The sequence below is a fragment of the Epinephelus lanceolatus genome, chromosome 18 (assembly GCF_041903045.1).
Source record: "Epinephelus lanceolatus isolate andai-2023 chromosome 18, ASM4190304v1, whole genome shotgun sequence".
Taxonomy (NCBI): Eukaryota; Metazoa; Chordata; class Actinopteri; order Perciformes; family Serranidae; genus Epinephelus; species Epinephelus lanceolatus.
This window is the reverse complement of record NC_135751.1, coordinates 36,631,060-36,652,642: the sequence shown is the minus strand read 5'-3', so window position 1 is coordinate 36,652,642 and position 21,583 is coordinate 36,631,060. Positions and strand designations below refer to the sequence as shown.

Here is a 21,583-nt window from a genome sequence, read left to right as displayed (position 1 = left end):
TGTGACAGTCAGACATGTTTTTTTTATTGTAAAGCTATATTTTGCAAATTGTATGCAGAAGATTTTTTTTTGTTTGATTTCAAAAGTCTGTGCAGATTACAAGTCTTTTTATTCTGCGCTGAAATGAAAGGAATCACATTTATTAATCTGTAACACTGTCACAGAACAAGGCAAGCAATAAGCCTATGCAAGATTTGAACAGATTGGAACAAAGCAGATCTTTAATCACATATAGAGTTGTCAGTTTATTAGGTACGCCTGTGTAATGTAATGCAATCCAAAAAAACAGTTCTGTAATAACTCCTCTGTGGTGCTGCCGCTTCATCATTATGACACTGTAGTTGTGCTGGATTGAATTATAGTGAAAGATGTTTTTAATTTTTACTCTACCTCCTTTTACATACGTCAGATTGGACTGTGATACATAATAAATTTGGAGCGCACATTGTCCGTACATGTGTGTTGCTGAGTGTTGGCTGAAGGCGGTTGTGTTTGTAATTACTTGTGTGTGTTTATTTTGCAGTCAGAGCTGAGCTGCATGGAGGGGGGCTGCCCGTGCTCGTACCCAGTGTGTGAGCTGGAGAAGGTCCTACCAGAGAACATACTGTGTAAATACTACGAGAGGCAGGCGGAGGAGGCGGTTGCTGCCACCTGTGCTGATGAACTTGTGCGGTAAGAGTGTGTGTGTGTGGATTCTTTTACACCTTGCTGAGCGAATTTTTTTTCTCCTGTAATGTTTCCATTTTTAGTAGAGCAGCGATCAAATGAAAATGATTAAATTACCAATTAATTGTTTCAGTCAATTTACAAGCAAAAAATGCCCAAAAATCCCCAGTTTGAGCTCCTCAGATGTGAAAATGTGCATTTTTCTTCATGTTTAAAAAGGTGTTTTTATTAGTAATTTAATAAGTATGTACAGAGTATTAACAACAAACAGAACCAGTAAGGACAAAAAGACATTCCCACCCACTTATCAACCTACTTGGGTAAATCAGAGATGGTGTAATGCAGTAAGAGCAGTAACGTCATTGCAGCAGATATCGTGGGACATTTAAGCAGCAAAACTAAAATCTGTAGTTATAATCTTGACAGAGGAAACAGAACTAAACTTTTAGCTACTGAAAAAAAAAACAATGAAGTTATGCTGCTCCTCGTGTGTAAGTATGCACAGCTGTCTTATACCAATTTATTTAACTCACCAGCAACCCATCTGTGCGTCCTTTTATGGGAAACACATAGAGTATACGTGCGTTATGAATCTGCTAATGCAGGTGCATCTTACTATCTCAATAATGTACCCTTTAAACAGCAGGAAATACTAACTTAAGACCAGATTATTTGTTGGTCAGTTGTGTAATCACTTTCTGCTGCCTCAAAATATCAGTTCACCAACAGTTCGTCTGACCACACCTCATTTTAAGACCTACACGCCCATGGGGGCACATATAGGCATGGAGCACACATTTGGTTCTTGCTCAATGTGGGCGATGGGCATGAAAATGACAAGTGTGTTGGTTTGAAACTACCAGTGACAGTTGAGCTGTGTTGTGCGCAGCTTTGCACTGGGGGTAAGACAGAGCCTATAAACTCACTTGTACTCAGACCAGTGCGTTAATGCTCCACAGATCTTCCTGGATCGATGTAGTAAAGTTTTTCTTGATAGCATTTTGAATGTCAGTATGTATGCCTGTGAACTGATGGTCTAAAGGGGATCTGTTCACTCATAAGGGACCTGAAGTCATGTTTGTCTGTTTCCTCACTGTGGGATTCTTTTATCTGTGTCTCATGTACAGCTGTATCATAAATTTCACTCCCTAACCCTCCTTCCTGTCTGGCCTTTTTTCAGGTGTCCGTTTTGCAACTTCCCAGCCTTGTTGGACAAAGACATGTCTCTGTTCAGCTGTCCCAACCCTCGCTGCCGCAAGGTCAGTCTGACTCTGTCTTTATCTAGTTCATTAAACACTTTAAACTTCTGGGGGAAGCCAGGTCGTTGTGTTGCTACTGCTCTTCCTCTACAGACCATAACTGTAAAGGAATATGTAGGTTAACACTCTGGCTCTTGCACCATATATGCATCATCTGCTGTAATCACATATAGCTCAGAGTTGAAACGACTGCGACTGAACCTGGATTTAAATTTAACATCATGAATAATTCAGCCCGTCGTGACAGTAAAAACCTGAGAGCTCTGTGTGCAGCAGCATCCACTTCAGCATACATCATCTCAGTGCGGCCTGGACATGAGAAAGAGATCAAGTCTGTCAGGATCGAAAAGATTGATGAACACTTTTCTGCTGATGATGAAATGGTTCCATCTGGCGAGGTCGCCACCTCTGTCTCCCTCTCTGTTTATCTCAGGGCCTCCTCCCTCTGTCTGAGGAATGCAGGGGGAGGCGTCGCTTTGTGTCTGCCAAGGCTGTCACATGGATTCCTGTCTAAAATCTCCATTATTTGGCTGAAAACACACACAAACACACACCCACAATCATATTCTGACTCTCACCACACAAACACAACTCTCCCTTCTTTCTCCTGATGCGTCTTTGTCTCCTTTAGTTTCTGATCTTGTGGCTCACATTCGCTCCTGACACACACACATTCCTACTATCACTACATTCCTGCGATGGGGGAGAGATCGACAGCCCAACATGAGAAATGTGTGTATTCACCTCTTGGCACACTGACACCAGTTATTCAGTATACACCGATCAGCCAAAACATTAAAACCACCGACAGATGAAGTGAATAACATTGATTATCTCATTACATTACAATGCAATGTTCTGCTCTGAAACCTTTGGCCCTGGCATTCATGTGGATGCCACTTGATTCACTCCACCCACCCAAACACCATTTCAGTGCAAGTATCACTCCTCAAGGCATCGACACTCCTGTTGCCCCACCCCCCCAGCTGGACAACATCCCATGCCATGCCACAAAAACTGTTCAGGAATGACCCGAGGAATGTGACAAAGAGCTCAAGGCGTCGACCTGGCCTCCAAATTCTCCATATCATAATCTGATGGAGCATCTGTGGGACGTGCTGATACCCCACCTTGTAACGCACAGGACTCGAAGGATCCTCCGCCAACGCCCTGGTGCCAGACACCACACGACACCCCCAAATGTCCTGTGTTCATATCTCGACAGGTCAGAGCCAAGTCTGAACTAGGGCTGCCACCATTAGTCGACTAATCGATGACTAATCGACTATTAAAATAATTGGTGACTATTTTAGTAGTCGACTAATCGGTTTGAGTCATTTTTCATAGAAAAGTACTATAAAAGTACCCCAAAATACTCTTACTGCAGCTTCTTACGTTCAGATATTGGCAGCTTTACACACTCTCTCGTGACAGTGAACTAAAACTCTTTGGCATGAGTATGAAACAAGACATTAGATGACATAATTTTGGGGTTTGGGCGAGACAGACCGACATTTTTCAACATTTTAACACATTTTTCAATGAAATGATTAGTCGACTAATCGAAGAAATAATCGACAGATTACTTGACAATGAAAATAATCGTTAGTGGCAGCCCTAGTCTGAACCAAGGAGGCCTGGACATGGTTCACGGCTGTCTCTGCTGTACCAGCATGTGCCATGAATACTCAAGCAGATTGGTATCTGGGGAATTTGGAGGCCAGGTTGATGTCTTGAGCTCTTCGTCACATTCCTCAGGCCATTCCTGAACAGCTTTTGCGGTGTGGCATGGGGCATTGTTCTGCGGGGGGGATTGGGTACGCCACTTCATGCAAATTAGCGTAACAGAAGTGTTCACCTACGTCACGCATATCGTCGACTTAGGCTTCTTGCACTCATTTCCAAAATGCCGGCTCCAGTGGTTGTATTGCCTGTTGCATTGGCTGTCTTCCTCCTTCTTCGTTTAACAAATCAACAGAGAAGAAACGCAGCAAATAGAAGACGCATTCGCCGCCTTCTTCTCCTGGTCGATTTGTTTCAGGTATGTCGATAAAAAAAAAAAAAAAAAGAAAAACATTTTCACACAATTCATCCTGGGAAATTCAATTTCCCCCTCAGTTGAGATGGGGTCATAAGTGTGCATCACACAGCCCTTCAAATTAAGTGGGAATTTTAAGGGCTGAAAAGCACTTCCCTAAAGTTTGGACACCCTAGCCCTTCGCAGGAACGCGCAAAAACAAGGGCTAGGGCCAATTTTGAGTGGAAGTGTGAGCATTGGGACGGTGTTTGGGGCTAGGGTGTCAGATAGCATCCACATGAATGCCAGGGCCAAAGGTTTCCCAGCAGAATGTTGCATCGTTACAAAATGCTCAATGCTATTCACTTCACCTGTCAGTGGTTTTGATGTTTTGGCTGATAAGTAAATGATTGATTTATATTAGGCCCATATATTATATAGTGCTGAAATAAGTAGTCTCTAATCAGTCCAGGGGTTCCCAAACTTCTTCAGCTTGAGACCCAGCTTGTTACATATTTGACGGGAAATTAATCACCATTATAGATGCAAAAATTGGAAACATTTCTTAAGTTTCAGCTTCCCAATGTTATGATTTGCTGTCTTTCTCTGTTTTCATGTTGTGAATTGCTCATGGTTGAACAAAAGAAGTAGTTTGGAAATGATACATTTGGCTCTGGGAAGTTATGATCTGCATTTCTGACATGTAGACATGAGATCAAAACAACTGATCTTAAATATGTTTAATGCAAGTTTTTAATCTTGGCTTATACAAACACTGAAGTTCAGTAATGTGAACATTGTAAGCAACCAATAGCTGCGCTCTCTCCAGCACCAAACAGGAAGCAGTGCACCGGGTAGACAGTAAACATGGCAGAGACTTACGGCGCAAGAACATGAAGAAGTCTTGGTTCTCTTGTACTGTGGAAAAGGAGGAGAAACTGGTGGGGTTTGGGAGGAAACAATAGTATTTCATTCTGCGTGTATCTGATCCGCCAACCGGCACTTAGTTTAGTGAGAAATCTTTGCCTCTCATTCTCACAGCAATCTCCAGGCTAGCAAGCTACATGCCAAAACGGGTTTTAATGTTTTATCAGGCGTCTTTTTTTTTTTTTCTTTTTTTTTTATGCCAGGGCCTCGCCTCCCTCCTGACACTATTGTGCAAGGTCAGTGGTTCTGGGGAGTAGTTTATTTTCACTATCTGACTAAGAGTCATAAGAGGGACTATTCTGATCAAAACTTTCACTTCCTCCATGGTCATCTCCTCAACTGTAGTCAACAGCGATATAATTCTGGTCTTAATCATTCCTAACAACCAGAATCTTTTCAGATGGAGGTCTCTGAAGTTAAATCTTATCAAATGGATGCAGTGCTTCAAATGAAATGTGGAGACAGGTCTGACTATGTGAGTTTAGCAGTTTATTAGCGTAGAACCAGAGGTAACGTCTTCTTCTTCCTTGATAAATGCCACCACTTACATAACTCACAGTGCAACAGAGGTCTGATTGTTAAGCTAGTTGCAGCTAGTGTAGCCCTGAGTACTTCCCAATATCTAAAAACACACTTTAATATGTTCCCCTTTAAGCTTGTTAGTATTTTATGACACATTTACATAACTCTCTGTCCGGCGGCACACAGAGATCTTCTGTCTCTGTGTCACATCACATCTGCTGACTTCACCCAGGCTCCACTAGTTCCTCTGGCAGGAAAGTAATCATGTGTTTTTTAACACCAGTTTCCCTGCAGTGGTTTCTTCATTAACCACTGGACGGTGAGAAGGTCCTTCTGTCCCAGTAACATCTTCACTTGAAAGCAGCAGAGCCCTAAATGTAATCTCATAAACGTCTAAGCTGTGTCAATGCAAAACGCTCTTCACAGATCATTTGTTGTGTCTCCTGCTGTTCTGTCAGTTCACCTCTAGGTGGAGCCAGAGTTTCACAGTGGCTGCCCTGCAGTGTGTCTGCACAGCTGCATCCCATTACATACTCACACACACACACACCCTAGGATACAAAAAAGTTAGCTATGCTCCAGATATCTTTTGGGCTGATCCTTTTCTGAATATTAAGATAAAATCTAACAATATCAGCTGCATATTTAGATCAACTATTATAACATGTTTTAGGTCTTATGCTCAATGTTTGACATCGAGGCACTCATGCTTTTTTTTTTGTAAGTAAGTCAAGTGCTACAGAAAGTCGACACAACTTGCTTCCTCTTTACTGTGTGGAGAAATCAGGATGTGAGTCTGTGGCTGCTGTGGTGTGTGTTGTCTGGAGATTCTGTTTCCTCTCTGTGTGGTCGCAAACCCAGATATTGTCACAAGAGCATCCGTAACACATAGATCTTTATATTATCTTTCTTTTCTTTGTTTCTATGTATGCAATATTTTTTATCCCGCTCCCCGTCGGTATAATCTCAGTTGAAGACAGTTGTACAGTCGGCCCGCTCCGCCTGTGAGCAGGGAGGGGCTTCATTATGTAACTGACACACTTCCCTGAGCCCACCCGCCTTCTGCCACACCGCCGCCTCATTGGCCGGCTGCACGCTCCACTCCCCTCTCACTGGTCTCTCACTGGTTGGACACACTTCTGCCTCCATTTCAAATGTGGTTCAGATCAAGTTTGACCCAGATTCTCCTCCCTCTTTTTTTCCTTTCTCCTGCTCCACACACACACGCACACACACACTAATGTATTCCACATGTGGTTATGAGGACATTTGGATGGGCTTGTTGCTGGCCTGCATATGATTACTTCATGAGAGTAGAGGAATGTAAAATGTAGGCCACTGGAAGGCTGTCAGAGTGCAGACAAGAGCTAGGATCAGTGCGCTAGAGTCTTTCTGCATGTATTATCACATCTTGATTGCAGTAAAAGCCGCCTCCCTGCAAACACACAAAAAAAACACACCCATGTACACATGCACTCTCACCGCAGCCCCCCAATCAGAGGCTGTGCAAGCAGCTCGCACTGCCTTATAAGGGCTGCTGCAGCCGGCTGCACCGCAGGAGACGAGATAGGAAAAGATCCAGAGGAGGAGAGGCAAGGTATGAATGAAGATGGAGGAAGGTGATGCTGTGAGGGAGGAGATAGGAGGGGAGGAAGGAGGGTAGGACCCGAGGGAGAGGAGAGCAGGGAGTGGAGAGGGAGGACAAGTTAGAACAGGATGGGTGGAGTGAATGAATGGATGTAGAAACTGCTTAACATGCACTAACTCCTCGGTGCAAGTTGCACACATTGCTATCATGTGCGTGTCTACAACCTTTCAGCCACACTCACTTGTGTTGAAATATAACCCCCATGGTGCTGGCGGGAGACGGCGGGGAAGACACGCCCCGTGCAAGGGTTGACACCCGGCGTCACGGGCTGTATTTTTAGCCGCGCTATAAGAACTCAGGTGTGTTCCTGCCTTTCAACAGCTTGTTAAACATGTCCCAGACACACACACACGCTGTCACTCTCTCTCATGCTGTTCCTCTTCCTGGTCTCTAGGTTACCACTAGGGGGCGATCATTCACCGCTCTGCCTCCCGTCCTCCTCCCCTCCTCACTCTCTGCCTCCAGGTCTTTGTGTGATCTGGCTTTTTCTGTCCAGTTCTGCGCCCTCTTGGCTTGCACATAACCCCTCCAGTAAAGACCCACGTTTGACTGATAATAGAAACCAAAGAGTCTCCTTCTGCTTTATGCTCATGCATCTCTCTGCTCGGATACGCCCTTATAAATCAGAAACGACACAAAAATGTGAGCACAGTTGGTCTACTTCTCATCTGTCTCGTGTTAAATAACGACTCTTCCTTTGCTCAACGCTACTACAACTTAACTTTGAAGGTCCTTCAGAGAGTCTTTAGGCGTTTCCATCCGAACCATTCCAAATGCCAACGAAAACTCCAGCTCCTCCAGCTCAGCTCCCCACCCTCTGGCTGACCTTGCACACACACGCACACACGCACACACACACACACACACACACACACACACACACACAGCTGTCTCCGTGAATATTGTGAGAGCTACAAGCCTGTGGTGGCTGAAATAATAAAACAACACACAGCGACTGAAGGATGTGCAAAGAGGTCACAGGACGTCATGGGTGTGTCTCTGACTGAGGTTAAGGGTCAGACTGGAGGTTGCCATGGAGATTTACATCACACTGGTGCTGCATCAGCTGTCACATGCCATGCTCTTCAATATTAGATGAGCGGTTCAAATATTAATGGTGACACCACTTAGCTAAGGGTTAGCAAGGGAGGCAACCCTCAGCTAACACGTGTGTGTGTGCAGTGATGCTGTCCATGCCTAACGTCTCAGGGCTGACAAGACGAGGGAGGTTGGAGGTTGGAGGATGGAGTTGCTGTTTCTAGGCAACCAAGCAGTCAGCGGCGAGCAAATCACACTCTTGCTGCAGTCACACACACACATTTGCAGGGAGAGCCACACCTAGTCGCTGTGTCTGTCTGTAAGTCCAAGTCCCTGCAGTGGCAGCACCAGCAGCATATAGAGCAGACTCTGACTGCAGGGCTCCTCTTATTCAGCAGGATTACTGTGAGACGAGGAGCAGTGATGGGTGGATGTGGAAATGTGGGATACTCTCCTGGTGTCTAATGATGTATTAAAAGAATAACAAGTGAATAAATGTTAAAGGAAACAATTCATTCTTTTTGTTTTCTTATTCTTTCTCTTTCTTCTCTTCTACATAATCCAGACACATTTATTTATAATTCCTGTCTCGTCTTTTCCTTCAGGAGAGCTGTAGAAAGTGCCATGTCCAGTGGAAGCAGCATGTGGGGAAGACGTGTGAGCAGGTCCTGGAGAGGGACGAGATTCGCATGAGGGTGCTCTTGTAAGTGTTCCCAGGGCAGGGACACATGTCACGTCTTTAACAGCCTGGAAGAGGCGAGGTCGGGCGCTAGGTGCTGCTCTTGTGCCTACTCTGTGCCAACTTTAAAGGGTGTGGAGACAGGTTGTGCCTTACTTTGCTAAGCCACCATAACCACCACGGCATCATAGCCTACTTACCAGAAATCCCGGTGTCGACTGTTTTTTAAGTAATAGGCCTAAAATCTTTTTATTTATCTAATTATCAACCGAAATTTACTCAAAAAGCAAAGATGTGGTTGGTTAAACTTTGATTATCAGAGGCTGGGTTTCTCTTCACCAAAGGTGCACAGGAACATCTGCACCTCTGATCATCCACAGAACGTGGTTGAACGCTGACATTTTCAGAACAAAAAAAGAACAGGCTGATGTGTTTAGAGTCTGTCGCAGTCAATGGAACATCTAAAAATGGCGGGTTTGTGCATTGAGTCCCTGTCGAGCGTGATTGTCTTTTGACCAATCAACGGGTCTGCAGGGTTTCCAGCTTCACCGTATAGTGTTGGATCAGTGTGCTAGGGCGTGACGAAAAAAACGGGACGTATGGAGCGGTTCTGTTGGTACCAGCCACAACCTTTGACAACGGAAACGCAAAAATAACCATTCTAATGTGTAACAAACTGAACTGAACTGAACCGGACTGCTTGGTGGAAACGAGGCGGTGTTTTTGTTGCTGGCCCCTGTTGATTTTCTCTGTTATCATTGCCATCCCCTCTGCTCCTCACTCAGAGAGGATGCTGGGTAAACAACTCAGTTTCCCGGACAACACTCCAGGAAGTGGATAAGCCGGCTGCTTCCCGTGGCCCAGCAGGCCCACAGGCAGTACTTCCTGTTTTGAGCCATGCTCAGATCTTCTTACTTCCTGGTGCTGAAAGAGACAGGAAGTGGCCTGGTAGGAAGATCAGTGGAGCAGGTCTGAGCGGCACAGACATGATGACTTTAACAGGACCTAACTAAAAGAATCATGATGGCAACATCAAACCGCTTCAGATTTTAGGGTTCGGTCTCTTATAAGCACAGATGATCAAGAGTTGGGAGAGGCCTCAGTAAACGTTTGTTCAGAACAGAGCTGTAACAATAAAGATAATTATTATCTTTATATCAAGATATTTATTATGAATATCATTCGATTCCTCTGTGAAATTATCCACTAGTGTCAATGAAAGGTAACCAGCACACTGACAGTTTTGATCCTAGTCACATCTTCTCAAGGTCAGAATATTTAAAAATGGTTACCACACCCATATATACACAATCCAACCAGCCCAGGGTGAAAAGCCTCTCAAAAAGATTAATAGTTAAAGTAATACATAATGAGAACTTGATCAAAATCAAATCAAACATATAAGAAAATTTAGAAAAAGCAGTTTTAAGCTATGTAAAAGGAAAGATTAAAATATTCTACATGACAAAAATATAGAAACAAATGCATATTAAACAACATACATCACATTTCTCTGTTAACATAGACTAATATGAATGCATGTTGTCGTCTAAACTATGGACAGCTTATGAACAAGATGCTACACAGGGTTAGCATCCCCTAGTTTAAACCATGCACTTGAAATTAGATAAAGTCCTTAAAGCTACACTATGCAGGATTTCCTTAAAAAACATTGTATAGACTCATACAAACCTAATCCCGATTAATAATCCCAAAGGACTAGGAATCGAGGTCGGGACTTTATAAAAAAGTTAGCAACAGCATGCCAGACTGTAAGCAACATTTGTCCAAGAGTAAGCTACGAAAATTGAGGAAGCAGGGCTGAAAAAAATGCAATGATAGTGAGGTGACACCCCAATCTGAGGTATGCCCTCACTTTTAAGCCCCAGACACACCAAACATGAAGTAGTGGGGACAAATGCCGACTCGTCCAAAAAGTTGTACCTGAACAATCAGTTAGCAGTTAGCACATTAACAACACAACCTGCTTGTTTTTTGCTAGCAAACAATAACACGATTACAAACTGTTGAAGAGCTCATTGGCTAAAAACAGAATTTTACCTCATATAACAAGTTGGGTTTGGTCTCACTCTCTCTTGACTTGAGGCATTTGTTTACTTTCCTCACTTCCTTTCTCTTCTCATGCACTGAACTGAACAGCCAGTCACAGTGATGTTATTCACCGACAGGCTCTGCTGGCTCAGAAGCCAATTTAACATGCTGTATCAGCTGAAAAAAGGCCGCCTAGGGCCAATGAGATACAACCATGTGAGACGCGCTGCAAAAACTAGGGCAACAGACACTGACTAATGGCCTGACATTGACCGACGATTGACTGTCAGAGCCTTCACTTTCACTGGCGATACAGTTTACAAACAGTAACAGAAAACTGCGCAATATACCTTTCTGAGTCCACCAATCCCGTGCTGAACCAAAGCTAAACATGAAGCAGGAACAATGATTAAACCTTAATGATGACAGCCATGAGAAAGACGACTGGTGTAGCACCCAGGGGACCTGTGTCTCAGTGGGCTATTTATTCTTGTGTCCCAGAGTCATGTTGACTTTATGATAAAGCTGCAACAAACAAGTTGAATGAAAATATTTCACAGGAAAACTGTGTGTGTTTGACCCTGAAACAAACCTCTGGGTTATGGCCTCTTGTTAACGCTCACAAGGAAAAACTAACAGGAACCTGAGCTGCAGACTAAATTTCTCATTTCACTACAAGATTAAAAAAACACAAGGACGACTCTGGCCTTGAGACTCTGAGGAGAAAGGTCATCTGATTATCTGCAAAGAGTCAGATGTGTTTTTGGCAGCGCTGTTATGTCTCTGTCTCACTCTCGTGCTCATCAGTTTGTGTTTAACCCTGTCTGTCCATGTGCTGCAGTGAGGAGCGTATGACAGCAGCTCGGGTGAGGAAGTGCGTCAAGTGCGGGACGGGCCTGGTCAAGTCGGAGGGCTGCAACCGGATGTCATGCCGCTGTGGCAGCTTCATGTGCTACCTCTGCAGAGAGCCCATCACCGGCTACAACCACTTCTGCCAGCACGCCCGCTCTCCTGGCGCTCCCTGTCGACACTGCCGCAAGTGCTCCCTGTGGACCGACCCCACGGTAATCTCTCAGTGTTCTCTGCCTTTGAGCTTTTATTTTGAAGATAACAGCAGCTCATTTCTGTTACAGTGTGTTTTCAGATTTACTGGTGTGGTCATTCACACATTCAGTCCCAACATATTTCCTTTACCCTCACAATCATGCTCATTCACTCTCCCTGCACTTTGACCCCCGACCATCTGACACTGTGGCCGCCCACAGCGACCTGGCCGCAGTATCACTGGCAACCACAAGCAACAATTAGACCCTGAGTAGTTAATGAGCTGGAGATGCTCCAGCAGCAATAGAGAGCCACCAGAGCTGGCCAAGAGCTCGTCTCCAAGGCTTTGCCAAGAAATGGATGAATACTGGTTACCAGAGGGCCATTAAAGGACTGGTGAAGGGGTCGACTGCCTCCTCATTATTGAAAGGTTTCTCTCATCAAGATGTGTTCATAGAGTATATTATAATACAAGGATCGGAACTGTCTGTTTTATAACAGTTTAGACCACACTTGCTCTTCTTAAAACAACCTGCAGTCCCTCCACAGCAGCTCTGACCTTTCAGCAGACTGTTTTCTCCAGACTCAGACACAACAAGCCTGCAGGTTAACAAAGGCAGTGTTGGCCGAAGTCTGATTTATTCTTACGCATTAGATGGTTGAGGTTTAGCTACTGTACAAAGACCAGGACACTTCTCTCAATTAATTATCTGTGTACCTCAAGAGTTCACTTGACTTCGATAAAACAGTAAAACAGTTGTTCCTTTATCTTTTTTGAAACACTATCAACTTCTGTGTTTGTTTCTGCAGCAAGACGATGAGCGAATCATTCAGGAGATCCAGAAGGAAGGAGAGGCAGAGCTGAATAAGAAAACTGCAGGTCAGTACTCACTGTTCAGCTTTGAAGGGACAGTTCTCCAAAATTAAAAACACATATTCTTCCTCTTACCTGTAGTGCTATTTATCAGCCTATATTGTTTTGATGTGAGCTGCAGAGTGTTTGAGATGTCAGCTGTAGAGATGTCTGCCTAGATTGCACTCGGCTTGTGGTGCTCAAAACGCCAATAACTGCCAGCCTACACCCGTCAACTGTATCACAGCGCAGAAGGAAGCGTGCATCTACTCAAGGACGAGAGGCTCATGTGTGTGACAGCGTGAGATGTAAACATTAATGGCATCCTCTTAAGCTGTGCTTTAATGTTAGCTAGCGAGCAGTAGATGCACGCTGATGTTTTTATTTTATCAGGCTGTTCTGGATGGGAATCTGACTGTGAAGTTAAAATCCAAACTTCCTTGTCTGGTTCAGACAGCCATGAAGGTCATGGGGAAAGGGAAAAGGAAGGGGAAGGAACACCAATCCCTCCACACACTGTATGAGCAGTCTGTTCTCAGACATGCACAGAGAACACTGTCTGAGTCTTCCCACATTCTCCTCGCTGAGTACGAGCTTTTACCTTTGAGCAGACGATACAGGAGGCCCAAATTTAAGCTGAGTGTCATCTACTTCCATTATATCCGAGAAAAGACAGACATCTCCAACACTCTTAAACTTGCACCAAAACTATCTAGATTGATTAATGGCACTGCAGGTAAGAGGAAGAATGTGTTAAGGGCCACTATGAAAACTGAAATGAATGATTTAGTTGGAGCTGTTGGAACTATTAATTATTGCTCAGTGTTTCTGTCCCGTTTCTCATCTCGTCCAGTGTTTTTTCTTCACCCTGATGTAGAAATGTGGTGAGTTATGTTCCCTGGCAGGGAAACGTTGCACTGCAACAACATTATTCTTCCTCTCTGCTGCTTCCTCTTTGTCTTTTCAACCATTATTTATTCAGACAAGTTGGCTGTTTACACCATAAACCGGCAGCAGTTGCAGGAGTGTTTCCTCTGTTTGGTTTGCCTGGATGCGTTTGAGGCCGGTTCGAATCAAACCGGCAGGAAGTCTTACAACATTTCAACAAGCTATCAAACCGTACAGGAAGATCTGCTTCATCCATGACTTCTTATTTTTTTTCTTCTTCTCTTAGATAATTCAGGGAAGAGGGTCGGCCCTCCTCCGGAGCCTATCACTGATGTCAAGCGGCCACGTGTGGGTCCGCCCCCGGAAAACCCCCCCAACCCGAACCCCGCAGCCCCTCCTCACCCGCAGGCGGTACAAGCCCCTCTGTTCGTGCCTCCACGTGCCCGCTACCCGCCGCCTCTACCCCAGGGCAGGATGTACGTCATTCCCCGGCAGCCCCCAGCTGCTTATGTGCCCCCCCTACAGCACCTGCCCCCTCTGAACAATAACAACAACAACAACCACCACCATCACCACCACAACCCTCCCATCAACCCTCATCACCAGAACATTGACATGATGGACCTGCCCATGCACTACGGACCGCCGCACCGCTACTACAGACGCTTCTAATACACAGACACACTCGCTGCAGTTATACTTCTCATTTCAGTGCTGTTTTCGGGATCTGATGTGATTTTGTATCTGTATCGGTGGTCATCACCGCTTTCTACTCGTTCTCTGCATCTGTTTTCACAGCTCGTGCGTGCTTAGGCAGATTTCGGACCTGCCGCTCAACGCATCGCTTTGTGTCGAGCTGATGAAACACACTGAAATGATAAGTGAACTGTGGACATACACACTCGAACACTTTGCCTTCTCCCGCTGAACTTGGGACTTGATTACGAAATGGATCCCCCGTCACTTGGTTTCCTTCTTTTTCATCTTTTTCTGTTTGGACAAATTTGGGGTTGAACTGATGAACAGTTTAGAATCTTGAGACAATTTATTTCCAGTTTATACAGATATTTTTGAGTACATAATTGAAAAAAAAAAACAGTTAGCATTCCCTTCTGTATCTTTTGTGTAACGTGTGAGACCACACAGTTTTCTAATAAAGTGTTAAGTTGACACCGTCCTGAGTTTCTGCTTCATATGGGTTTAAACTTTTGTTTTTATAAAAAGCAAAATAAGGTCATGTGTCTGTTCTGACTCCCTTCCTGCTTGTCTCTGTCTCTCGTTGAGTCTCTCGCTCCCCCTCCTCCCTCCTCTCATGCAGAAAAAGGGGCTGACTCATGATAACTGAACCCCCCCAAGGCTGTGGACCAATCACATGACAGAGTGGGTGCTTTCTCTCCGCCAATCACAGAGCAGCGAGGGCCAGGCTTTGTGATGTTACCGAGAGAGGGGCCATCTTTGTTCAGCCAAGTGTGCTGTGAGCGTGACAAATCACTTTGCTACACACACACTCTGTCACACACTCATAGCCTCTCGTTTCTGTGTGCAGATTATAAAAGTAGCACAGCGAACCCCCGTTATAGCCCGGGGGTCCTAATGGTTTTAGTCATGGGTGGTACGAGACAGACTGTGTTTGTATGAGAGCCAGAATTAGACTTTAATCACATTCAGCATCTTCTAACACCAGCTGAGCCGTCATGAATGGAATGATGTGTGTTATATTTAACAAAGACACATGAGGACATGGAGGGGCTTCCATAGGAATATGAATCGTGGAATTACAGCAGGTTATTACTGAGTACGTCTGGCATCATAAGACAGCAGAGGACATTTCATTTGAGTGTACTAAATCCTGGCATAGCATTCACTGAAACTATATGACAGAGGATATGAAAGATGTGTAAATTAAAAGACAGCTTATGGCTCGTGGGCACTTATTTCTCCGACTACAATAACACCACAAGTAATTCCTGTGGAGGGCAACCAATACATTTGAAAAACTCATCAGCAATGTCTCTTTCCAGAAATCATGACCTGGATACTCAAGATAATCCACAGACCTTGGTGTGAGCAGTTTCATGTAGGAACTATTTTCTTTTCGCCTGTCAGCCGTATCGCTGCACAGAGGGAAGCATGTCCTGCTAACTCATCAGGCCCCACTAACCTAGCTAATGCTAAAACTCAGCCAAGAAGGACGCCATTAATGTTTACATCTACTCTCGTCCATGAGTGGATGCATGCTTCCTTCTGGGCAGTGATGCAGTTGGGAGGTGTAGTTCAGTAGGAAGAATCGGGTCATGATTTCTGTAAAGAGACATTGTTGTTGAGTTTTCAAATGTATTTTTTGGCTCTTTGAGCACCACAAGCTGAGTGCCATCCACTTCCTTTGTATTGGAGAGAAGGCCGATATCTCCAACACTCTGCAACTCATGGTCATAAAATGAGAAACTGATTTAGATGCCGAGTGATTGATTCATGCCTTTATTTCAAGTTACATTTAGTTACAGTTCCTGTTACATTATGAATAGATTTTAAGCTCCTCCTCCTTGTTTACAAAGCCCTACATGGGCTTTGACCGAGCTACATTGCTAACTCCCTTGTTAACTATTTGCCTCCAAGAACACTGCGATCATCTGCTGCTGGTTTATTGGAGGTTCCCAGAAACAGCCTGGAGAAGATCGGGGATGCAGCCTTTGTCAGTGACGCCCCAAAGATATGGAACACACCTCCTATAGATATCAGTGAAGCTAGCTCGCTAAATATTTTTAAAAGAAAGCTAAAAATGTATCTGCTCAATTTAGTCTTTAACTCACTCTGACTTTCCTCGTACAGGTCTGAACCTCTTTCATTTTAAACTTTTACTCTTGATTTACGTTTCACGCTGCTGCAACTCCTTTAAAATCTTACTTGGTTTTATGATTTAGAGTTTCACGACTATGATTTTATGACTCAGTTCTGTTTTATGTCCATTTTGACTAATTTTCATGTGAAGAACTCACTGTCTATACTGTCCTTATTGTAAAGCACTTTGTGGTGCATTTCTTGTATGAAAGGTGCTATGTTAATAAAGTTTATTATTATCATTATTAAACCAAAGTACTGAACAATTCAGGGGATCACCAAAGTCAGACAGATTTGTCCTCTGGGGAACATGGATATCTGTACAAAATTTCATGGCAATTTGTTGAGTAGTTGTTGAAATTTTTAGGGCTGGACCAAAGTGATGGACCAACATTGTCATCACTTGAGCCACACTGCTAACATGGCAAAAAGAAAAAGGTGAAACAACAAATACTGATATATCCTGACCTATGGTCCTCCAGAAACACTCGACACTACACTTCGTACAATGCACCACAACTGTGTCTTTCATTAGACTCTCCCTGCCTGGTAAACATTAATGTTCGTTCAACTCTCTGCCTCCAGTAAACACAAGCTTCCCTGTGAGCCCAAGCAGAGATGACCAATGTCGACATTTCCTCCGATATCAATATGACCTCAGACCTGACAAAGCCACAGCAGACTACTGTTAACATCACTTTACTCGCCACGATAAATAAAATGATCCTAATGTGTAAAATACGTTCCCATTAGAGTTTGTGTGAGTGTGTGTGACTTCCATGACCGTCATAAACATGGTGACTGCTCAGCTGACTGTATTAACCCTCTGTAAACCCTGACCTCAACCTGTGACCCTTCACCCTGACTGTCACTGCTGCTCTCCTGAGGACAGAGCCGTGATGAGCCTGGATCCCTGAAAACAATCACCTCTTTCTCACTAAACCACAGAATAAGCGTTTTGTTCCTTTCTAGTCCTTGAACACACCCCAGGGCCCTCCAGACGAGCGTGTGGGTCATGGATTACAGTCGGAGAGTCTTATAGAGAATTATCTCCTAATGACTCATTTAATTCAAAGAACAAAGGACTGGATTAAGGGACGTGATAAGGCTATAAAGGAGACTTCTGGCAATGCAGTGCTGTCACTCATACACACTTGGAGGTCCAGCACACACTCTGATATAAAAAATGAAAAAGCAGTTAGATGAAGATGGATTATTTAGAGACCAGAACGTCACTAGAGGGAGGTGTAAATGCACTCAAGAAGGACAGAAAACTGGTTGAAAAATCCTCTTATGTTGAAGTTTACAATCTTAAATCATCTTATCTGATCTATATTGTCATCTGTATTATATGCTTTTATTTTGAAAGTCTGTGTCACTGTCAAACAGCAGCAGACAGCTGTGAGAAAGACGATGAGGATAAAATTATTTACTCAGTTATACATTAGCAATGTGGAAATATTTTGATTTCAAAGAAAAAAGGGGCTAACAGACAAAACACACGCCATTTGTAAGCAATGCAGTTGTGACATAAAAACCGGAAGTAACGTTACCCGCCTGAACTAGCATCTCATCCTGCTAACTTCTTCAGCAACATTAGCTGTTCTATTTCAACAATATCAGTCTGAAAAATGTTTTTGCAGGCTGAAGTTCAACTATACTATTCTGTCGGGAGATGCAGTGACTTTAACCAGTGGTGAGTAAGAAAAATAATAGATAATACATTTAATATGTTAAGCTATGAGTAGAGGAAAGTCCGCCAACGGCTAGGCTAATTTTTGCTAGGTTAGCATGCTAAAGCTAATGATGGGAGACTTGCATAAAAGTATTGACATGTCTGTGAACCTTGACAGTTTTTATTGAGCTGAATTTTATATCTTAAATTATATTGTTATTAATCCATGTTTTATGGCTGTTGGTAGAAGTTTTACTTCGGGGTTTTGAGCCAGATAGACCTGAATTTGTGGGGAAAAGCTCTAGTTTGGTTTAGCTTCTGCAGTTACACCTCCAGAACACTAGTCGACGGCGGAGGCTTCTGTGAAGTGCTGTAAAGTTTAGTTGATTCAAAACACACATTAAACACACATTAAACAACACAAGTACACAAATCAGCTTCACTATAACTTGCATTATTCACAGACAAACACTTGTCTTTATCTGGACACATTTTCCCCACAAATACATCATGCTAACGTTATTAGCACAAGCCTATGGCATTTTACATTGTATAAATTAGCCTAGCGGCTATAGGAGATTTCGTCTTCTCATATGAAGCCAGGGGCAACAGCAACATTTAACAAAGGTAACATAAAATTCGGCTCCATTACAACTCACAGGGTTCATCGACAAAACAACTGTCTTATACTAAACACGTCTTCCAAGCAAACATAACATGCTAACGTTATTAGCACAAGCCTATGGCATTTCACATTGTATAAATTAGCCTAGCGACGAGCATAGATTTCTTCTGCTCATATGAAGGCAGGATAAATCACACACAAGACTTAAAATGATGTTTTTGTGGAGGATTTATTATCCACACAATTTATTGTTTATCTGTGTAATTACAGTAGATAAAATACGAAAAAAGAATTGATATAATATATAATGATGAAACTGTGATTTACACCCATAGTGAACATTATACATGTTAGACATCAACATGCTGACATCGTAAGAGCATTTCTCATTATAATGCCTTAAAGGATTTTTATTTCATCACATAAGCATTTAGCTAAAAAGCACTATTTGTGATATTTTAACAGAGTTGGGCAATGTGATGATATGTAGCCAACCGTAAGAAGTTATCAATTTCTTGAACCATCAGAAATATAACCACACTATTTATACAAGAGTAGCCATCTCTTTTATGTCTCTGGTTTTATTAGACATTGTCAGCAATGCTGCATGTCAATGAGCGTGACTGCTTTATGGTGACATTGAATTTTTATGTAATTTTTGAATCAATGTGACGTATTTATCAGGTTTTTAACTTGCAAAGGGAGACTTCCGGATGCCACTAAGGTTTGTGAGCTCTCAGTGGTCGGCCTCGAAAACTGCCTTGATCCTTCTTTATTTCCTCATAACCTTGAGTAACGAACGAGAAAAGAGACACCAAGTCAACTTTTGTATGGCAAGCTACAATTTTCGGAAGAAAAAACAAAGTAAAACTACACCTCAGACTCTCACATCGCTTGCGCACTGGGCATCTGTCAGGAACAATGGCAGCTGGGCCAGAAGAAGCCAACACGTTCCTCTGTAACCTTTTGGAGGCTATCCAGGAACCCAAAGATGACCTCACCGAGCATATCGATAAGATAACAGCTGACATTCAAACCACATTGATCAAGATAGAGACATTGCTCCCCACGCTCTCAGAACAGGTCCAGGAGATAGAGATATGAGTGGGTGCAAATGAAGAACGGTCAGAAGGTCGTGATGTGGTAGGATTTTTGGAAACACTCATTCCCCACTGACAAGGTTTTTAACTTGCAGGGTTTTTAACTTGCAGGGTTATCCAGCAACTGATTTTTAAATTTGTTATTACATATATCACAATATATACATTGATATTACAATATAAACTTACATACAAAAGAGGATTTTATCCATATGGCCTACACCCAATCTCAGAACCCATTTGCTATCAGTCTGACAACAATAAGCCTCTGGGGAAGACAGCCAGTAATTTCAGGCTGATCCGGTTTTGCCAGGGGATATCAGAGCCAAAACTTCCTCTTCCATGCACTGGTCATTTTGTCTAATCTCTGTAAACAGGCATCTGCATATAAATACAGATACAAAAAAAAGCAGTACTCACTGTCAGACAATAGTTGATGAGTTGCTAAGATTGTACTCCACCTAATATGTTTGACCTCTCCACACAGACTGTTTACCTGCCATGCAAACGGGATACCACTCAGACTGCAAACAGACTTCAAATGGACACCAGAACACCACTGATACCAAAATCTTGTCCCATCGCCTGCACCAAGCTTGTTTTTCCCAGGGTAGGTCTTTCTTTTTATCTCTTGCTATCCAGTTTTATCTCTTTCATGCAGTAAGTAAGTGTCATTGTGTATGAAATGTGCCTTATCTGTAAAATAACACTGTTCTCCATTCACCACTGAATACACACCATCAGTCCTCCCGGTGAATAGACTGGTGTGAGTCTGATGCTCTGAATGGGTTTGATGAGATAAATTCAAGAAGCATTTCTGTCTGAAAAGTCCTGGAAATATGAACCAGACATGACCTGCATATCTGCCGGACACCTGAGAGGGACAAACACCGCCTCTGCTGCAGCTTCCTGTTTCTGTGAGAGCGTGACTGTAACAGCACAATGTGTCCACACACACAAACACACATATTCCTGTTTTATATGTGACCGGGACAACCTTCACACCCCGAGAGTCACACACTGTGTATGCCATGCGAGTGTGTGTGTTTGCATGCATGCATATTAAAGCCCTCTGCTGCCTCGTCCTCATGGGCCGCTGGTGTCTGGCAGCATTTGCTCCCCAGACGGTTTCTGCCGCTCCACCTCCGCTGGCACTGTTTGTGTCTGTTATTGTTTGTGTGTATCTTTAATGAGTGTGTGCTTTCACAGCTGCGCTGCTCAGTACAGCTGCCGGTAAAGTCTTTGTAGGATGTTTCATACCTGCCGACTAGTTAAACACTCACATGCTCTTTGTTAGTTTTTGGACTTTAAATCTACGACAGATGTGGAACAGATCTGCAAACACACAAACAAATTCCACAAATTAAAATAAATAGACTCATGTTGTAAATCTGCAAATGTAGAGATGAGATTCACAAATAAAAACTGGATCTACGTATACGTGAAGATTTATATTTTCATCCACCTAGTTTGTAATTCACGTTTCTTACAATTTTATACTCCATCTAATAAAGGACGGAAGAGGAGATACTCGCACACCAATGCAACTTGGCTGGACAGCCACAAAAAGGTTCACAGGTTGAGATCAATGCAAAAAAAATGTCAATGTATTTAGAAGATCCATGCACAAAAAGAAGGGTGCTCAAAGTTCTGCTTTACAGAACAGATAGAGACACATGCAGGTTACTACCAGGTGTGATGAATCAGTCAGCTGGTGCCACTAATTAGATGATCTTCGTCATATTTTGTAAT

General features: G+C 43.3%; 1 protein-coding gene across 1 annotated transcript in view; it reads left to right on the top strand.

Moving 5' to 3' along the window:
- rnf216 (ring finger protein 216) overlaps nt 1-14,761 on the top strand; it is a 28,147-nt gene extending 13,386 nt beyond the window's left edge. The window contains exons 12-17 of the mRNA XM_033644225.2: nt 524-672; nt 1,847-1,925; nt 8,683-8,780; nt 11,650-11,872; nt 12,663-12,732; nt 13,880-14,761. Coding sequence (XP_033500116.2) covers nt 524-672; nt 1,847-1,925; nt 8,683-8,780; nt 11,650-11,872; nt 12,663-12,732; nt 13,880-14,265 — 1,005 coding nt within the window. The 3' untranslated portion in view covers nt 14,266-14,761. The remainder of the gene's footprint in view (nt 1-523; nt 673-1,846; nt 1,926-8,682; nt 8,781-11,649; nt 11,873-12,662; nt 12,733-13,879) is intronic.
- Nucleotides 14,762-21,583: the final 6,822 nt, after the last annotated feature.